The sequence below is a fragment of the Triticum dicoccoides genome, chromosome 6B, assembly GCF_002162155.2.
Source record: "Triticum dicoccoides isolate Atlit2015 ecotype Zavitan chromosome 6B, WEW_v2.0, whole genome shotgun sequence".
Lineage (NCBI taxonomy): Eukaryota > Viridiplantae > Streptophyta > Magnoliopsida > Poales > Poaceae > Triticum > Triticum dicoccoides.
This window is the reverse complement of record NC_041391.1, coordinates 570,723,193-570,730,198: the sequence shown is the minus strand read 5'-3', so window position 1 is coordinate 570,730,198 and position 7,006 is coordinate 570,723,193. Positions and strand designations below refer to the sequence as shown.

General features: G+C 46.4%; 1 protein-coding gene across 1 annotated transcript; it reads left to right on the top strand.

The window, feature by feature from the left end:
• The first annotated feature begins 3,288 nt into the window (after positions 1–3,288).
• Positions 3,289–5,516, top strand: LOC119320210 (cytochrome P450 72A15-like). The gene is made up of 4 exons (XM_037594314.1): positions 3,289–3,832; positions 4,035–4,279; positions 4,432–4,816; positions 4,896–5,516. Exons 1-4 carry the CDS (start codon positions 3,305–3,307, stop codon positions 5,319–5,321), a joined length of 1,584 nt encoding a protein of 527 aa, XP_037450211.1. The 5' UTR covers positions 3,289–3,304; the 3' UTR covers positions 5,322–5,516.
• The last annotated feature ends 1,490 nt before the right edge of the window (positions 5,517–7,006 follow it).

Genomic DNA, 7,006 nt, shown 5'->3' with positions numbered 1-7,006 from the left:
TGTAAGGAGGGGGCACCTAGCACACCCCAGACAATTGCCTAGCCGTGTGCGGCGCCCCCTCCATTGTTTACACCCCCGGTCATATTTTCGTAGTGCTTAGGCGAAGCCCTGCGGAGATCACTTCACCATCACCGTCACCACGCCATCGTGCTGACGGAACTCATCTACTACCTCGACGTCTTGCTGGATCAATAAGGCGAGGGACGTCACCGAGCTGAACATGTGCAAAACGCAGAGGTGCTGTGCGTCCGGTACTTGATGGGTTGAAGTGTGAAGAAGTTCGACTACATCAACCGCGTTGTGAAACGCTTTCGCTTACGACCTACGAGGGTACGTAGACACACTCTCCCCCTCGTTTCTATGCATCTCCATGGATAGATCATTGCGTGTGCATAGAATTTTTTTGTTTTCCATGCAACGATTCCTAACAGATAGTATCGTCAGCATATTGTAAGATGGAAACCCCACCATCAACCAGATGGGGAATTAGTCCACCTACTAAGCCATTCACTTTTGCCCTGCCTATAAGCATGACCAACATATCGGCCACGATATTAAAAAGAATAGGAGACAATGGATCCCCTTGTCTTAAACCTTTGTGAGTTTGGAAATAATGACGCACATCATCGTTCACCTTAATCCCGACACTGCCTTTTTGGAGGAAGGAATCCACCTGCTTCCTCCATTTTTCATTAAACCCTTTCATGCACATTGCCTGCTGTAAGAAAGGCCATTTGACTTTGTCATATGCCTTCTCAAAATCCACCTTGAAAATCACCCCATCGAGTTTCTTCGAGTGGATTTCATGAAGAGTTCCATGTAAGACAACAACCCCTTTCAAGATGTGTCTCCCAGGCACAAAGGTCGTTGACTCGATTGCACCACCGAGTGAGCAATATGTGTCAATCTATTGGTGCCCACCTTCATGAAAATTTTGAAACTCACATTCAGAAGACACATCGGTCGAAACTGTTCAATACAAACTACTCCTTCTTTATTTGGCAACAATGTTATTGTTCCAAAGTTAAGATGGAAAAGTTATAGGTGACCATTAAACATGTCCTGGAACATGGGCAGAAGGTCTCCCTTTATGACATGCCAACATTTCTTATAGAATTCAACAGGAAACCCATCTGGTCCCGACGCCTTATTCGGTTTCATTTGCGAAATCACCCCAAACACCTCTTTCTCCGAAAATGGTGCAGATAAAATCCCATTTTCATCTGACCGAAGCTGAGGAATGTCCTCAACTACAAGATCATCGAGGGACACATCATTGTCCATAGGAGGCCCAAAGAGTTGTTTATAATAATTCGAAATATATATCTTAAGGTTCTCATGACCGACCACCATCCCTTCATCCTGCTCAAGTTGGATGATTTTCTTTTTCCTTCATTTTCCATTTGCAATCATGCGGAAAAAAATGAGTATTGTCATCCACTTGGACAACTTTGAGAACCTTCGCACGCAAGGCCCACTTCATTTCTTCTTCTCTAAGAAGATCACGAAGCTTCTGCTCTGCGTCAGACTTAGCATCCTGCTCAATCCTATTGAGAAGGGTAGATTCCACTTTGAGATCTAGAGTTTCAATCAATTGTAACAGTCTTTCCTTTTCTCGCTTATAAATCCCACTTTCGTTTTTGGCCCAACCCCTTAAAAATTGTCGAAGGTGTCTAATCTTGTTTTGCCACCGTTCAACATTGGAATTACCACTCACATGCTTAGCTCATTCCCTTGCAATAATATCTAAGAAATTCTTCTTTTCGAACCAACTCAATTCGAAAGAGAAAAGGTTTTTGTTACCTATATGAGTTGCTTCACTCGAGTCCAGTAACAGGGGTGTGTGGTCTGAGATTGCACGCTGCATAGCATGCACTGATACCAAAGGGTATCTTTGTTCCCATTCTACACTAGTCAGCACTGTGTCCAACTTCTCATAGGTCGGATTAGGTAACGAATTCGCCCATGTGAATTGTCTACCCGTAAGGTCGATCTCTCGCAGATTAAGACTCTCAATAATCGCGTTGAACATGAATGACCACCCGCCATCGTAGTTGTCATTCTTCTTCTCTTCTCTCCTCCTGATAATGTTAAAACCCCCTCCGACTAAAATTGGCAACCTTTCCTCCCCACAGATCCTAACTAGATCAGCAAGGAAGTCGGGCTTAAGTTCAGGTTGGGCTACGCCATACACTGCCACAAGAGCCAACCTAAAACCATTTCTATCTGAACTTTGATGAAAATTCACCGTGTTTGCATGAATGTTGTTCGGTTTATATAAAAATCTGGTTGGTTTGCATGAATTTCGTCCTATTAGTTTAAAAAGTTGTTGAAATATATGCGGGCATCATTGATGGCCGCCCCCCGCATCCGTGTTCGCGGACGGATGCGGGAGGAAATTTACGGGTCGGCATTGGAGGCCCTGACCTCACATAGATGACAAAACTATCAATAGTTAAAATCATAACATGTGTTGCAGGCCAACACACGCCTTGATGGTCTAGTTAGACATCAATCACCCCGTTAGATCAGTTGGCTATCAATGCTTGCTGCTAGGTTCAAAACTTGGCAGGCCATTTTACAATTTTTGCAATTGGAGGGTCATTCGAGGGCCTTTCATGGGTAAGTAGAAAAAAAGTGAGGGGGTTTCGATAAAAAAAAACACAAACACCTCGTTCCCAGCGGTTCCAGTGTCCGACAGTGGGCCATAGGCACGCCGACGTGCCACATAGGCAGCAGATATGTCCGCGTACGAGAAATGTGATCGTATTTAAAAGCACAATCAAGTTAGATGATTGCAATCATGTACTATTTTACAAATTCATGCATCAAATTAACTGTCACGTCTAAGTTCTATTACTTTCAGCGTATTTACTAAAAAACGTTGATCAGTAATTTAACTTGGATAAGAAAAATAAATGAGATCAGTGACAAAGCAGAGTAGCAACAAGAAGTCCCACGTGGGTGGCCGGCGCCACCGTTTGACCGATCTTTTCCTGATCGAACTTTCTTCTCCTCCAAGCTCGCTGCAAGCATATCCATTAGTCTTCTACCGCAAGAAATCATTTAACAAATGGGACGAAGACAGTGATCCAACAACACAGTGACACCGCTACATAACACGATGCCAAACCAGTCTTACACTCCAAGAAATCTTAAAACAAATGCAAAGAAGAGACTAATCAAGCTTCTAATCAAACTCCTACCCAGGGACACACCTCTATATAAGACGATGCCAAATATGCCACCAGTCAATGCACACTCGTTCAGCTAGTAGCCCAACATCTCTTGACTTTTGAGAAAAATGGCTTTTGACCTTGCAGCGGCGGCAGCGGCAGTGCCATGGAGCTACCTCCTGTACGGGCTCACGGGCTCTGCGCTCCTGTGGCAGGCCCGCCTGCTGCTGGACCGGCTGTGGTGGCGCCCGCGGCGGCTTGAGCGGACGCTGCGCGCGCAGGGCGTCGGCGGCACGCCGTACCGCTTCCTCATGGGCGACCTCAAGGACTTCGGCCGGCTCAACGACGAGGCCTGGGCCAAGCCATTGCCGCTGCGCTGCCACGACATCGTCCCCCGCGTCATCCCGTTCCTCCACAACAACGTCCGGGACAACGGCAAGCCGTGCTTCTCTTGGTTCGGACCGGTGGCCAACGTGGCCATCACTGACCCTGAGCTTATCAAGGACGTGCTGTCCAACAAGTTTGGCCACTTCCAGAAGCCCCAGTTCCCGGCTCTCACCAAGCTGCTCGCCAACGGCCTCACGACCCATGAGGGGGAGAAATGGGTCAAGCACAGGAGGATCCTCAATCCCGCTTTCCATCTTGAGAAGCTCAAGGTCAGCGAAAAAAATCACACACAATTCAGACAAATTTCCTTTTTTTTTTTGCGGAAAAGACAAATTTCCTTTCAATTTATGTTATCTTCAAATTTCGGTTCAATTTCATCAACTTTAAAAAAATATTGTACGTACGTCCTAGAATAGTTGCCACAAGTGTGATTAGTTATGGCTTATTGTCAGTTTATGACTTAATTTGCAGCTCATGCTACCGGCTTTTTCTGCAAGCTGTGAAGAGCTTGTCACCAGATGGAAGGAGTTGCATTGTTCTGGCGGATCGTGCGAGGTGGATGTGTGGCCGGAGCTCCAGAACCTCACCGGGGATGTCATTTCTCGCACAGCTTTCGGCAGCAGTTATCTCGAAGGAAGGCGGATATTCCAACTGCAGTCCGAGCAAGCTAAGCTCTTTGTTGGTGCGGTCCAGAGGATTATTATTCCGGGTTACCTGTGAGTTATTATGTGATTCTCGGTTTTTCTTTGCTTTTGCTAATTTCTGAGTGTGTTAAATCTCTTGAAAATCCCAATCAGTATTAGTCATGTACATTTTTCCTTTTGGTTACACTTTTTTTACGTTGTGGGACCTGCCTGATGTACTGCAGATTCTTGCCCACCAAGAACAATTTGAAAATGCGCAAAAACAATAAGGAGGTTGAATCAGTTTTACAAGGTCTAATCAATAAAAGAATGCGAGCTATGGAAGAAGGTGAAAAATCGGAAAATGATCTGCTAGGCCTGTTGCTAGAGTCAAATATGAAGGACATGGACGAGAATGGCCAACCTAGCCAAGGAATGGCAATGGAAGATGTCATCGAGGAGTGCAAACTATTCTACTTGGCAGGAATGGAGACAACGTCGGTGCTGCTCACGTGGACAATGATTGTACTAAGCATGCATCCGGAGTGGCAAGACCTTGCGAGGGAGGAGGTCCTAGGTTTATTTAGGAAGAACAAACCCGAGTACGAGGGCCTTAGCCGACTAAAAATGGTGAGTACTTGCTGAAATTGATGTATTTTGTTTGTAACATGACTTTGAAGTTATACATTTGTCTTTTCACTAATTGTAGGTGACCATGATCCTTCACGAGGTTCTTCGGTTGTATCCATCGGCTACAGTTTTTAGCCGAAAAACATACAAGGATATGGATATCGGAGGGGTCAGATACCCCTCGGGTGTGTTCATCGAGGTGCCAGTTCTATTTATCAATCATGATCCAGACATATGGGGAAGTGATGTCAATGAGTTCAAACCAGACCGATTTGCCCAGGGGATTTCCAAGGCATCTAAGCATCCGGGCGCCTTCTTGTCATTTGGTTGGGGGCCACGGGTGTGCATCGGCCAGAACTTTGCAATGCTCGAAGCCAAGATGGCACTAAGCATGATCCTTCAGCATTTCGAGTTTGAGCTCGCGCCATCATATACGCATGCACCGCACACCGTGATGACATTGCAACCAATGCATGGTGCGCAAATTAAGCTCAGAGCTATCTGACTAGGTACACATTTAAGCCAATATTTGGTTGTTCTTAGTTATCGGTGTAAACAATGTTGGCTTTTGTAAGATGAACTCTCTATTTTAACTATTCGTGTAAACAATATTGATTTGTGTAAGATGAACTATGCATTTGAATTATCTGGTAAACAATGTTAGTTTGTGTAAGATGAATTATGTACGAGTGAATAAAAATGTTGTCATAATGTGTTGGATCTTGCTTGAGTTACACGTATACGTGTTGTTATGAAAAATAACTTTTGACTATGGTGTCATTAGTAACATGGTCAAGAATAATATGAGCGAAGGTGTGCACGTCGTCCTGGTTGGGGAACGCAGTAATTTAAAAAAAAAATCCTAGGATCACGCAAAATCTATCAAGGTGATGCATAGCAACAAGAGGGGAGAGTACCGTCTACGTACCCTCGTAGACCGAAAGCGGAAGCGTTATGACAACGTGGTTGATGTAGTCGTATGTCTTCACGATCCGACCGATCCTAGCACCGAAGGTACGTCACCTCCGCGATCTGCACACGTTCAGCTCGGTGATGTCCCATGAACTCTAGATCCAGCTGAGGTCGAGGGAGAGTTTCGTCAGCACGACGGCGTGATGACGGTGATGATGAAGTTATCGACGCAGGGCTTCGCCTAAGCACTACAACGATACGACCGAGGTGGAAATCTGTGGAGAGGGGCACCGCACACGGCTAAACAATCAACTTGTGTCTATGGGGTCGAGGGAGAGTTTCGTCAGCACGACGGCGTGATGACGGTGATGATGAAGTTATCGGCGCAGGGCTTCGCCTAAGCACTACAACGATATGAACGAGGTGAAAATCTGTGGAGAGGGGCACCGCACACGGCTAAACAATCAACCTGTGTCTATGGGGTGCCCCTTCCTCCGTATATAAAGGAGTGGAGGAGGGGAGGGCCGACCCTCTCTATGGCGCGCCCAAGGGAGGGAGTCCTACTCCCAGTAGGAGTAGGTTTCCCTCCTTCCCTAGTTGGAGTAGGAGAAGAAGGAAGAGGGAGAGGGAGAGAAGGAAAGGGGGCCCGGCCCCCCTCCCAATTCGGGTTGGGCTTGAGGGGGGGGGGTGCTGTCGGTGTCAAAACCGGCGGATCTCGGGTAGGGGGTCCCAGGCTGTGCGTCTGAGGATCAATGGTAACATGAACACGGGATTTTACCCAGCTTCGGGCTCTCTTGATGAGATAATACCCTACATGCTGCTTGATTGACTATAATGAGTATAGGGGTTACAAGAGTTGATCTACCTCGAGATCATATGTTGTGGTCTAAACCCTAGAGGTATGATGAGTAATGTCATAATATCCTCTATCGACTAGCCTAGCCTCGGTTTATATAATGTACCAGAGGCCTAGGATAACAAGAGTCCTAGCCGAATACGCCGGTGGGGAGGAGTCCTTGTCTTGATCACCAAGTCTTGTGGAATCTTCCTTGTATGCGGCAACTGTCCGAACTAGCCCATGAGTATACGACCATGGGGGTCCTCGGCCCAATCTAACTGATCGGGAGACGACGTGGTGAGTACCCCTAGTCCAGAACACCGTCAGTAGCCCCCTGAACTGGTCTTCAAGTTGGGGACGCTCCTCGATTCTTCTGAACTGTTCTTCATCTTCGGTTGTCGGTCTTGAAAACTGGTTCAACAAATTTTCCCATCTTCGAT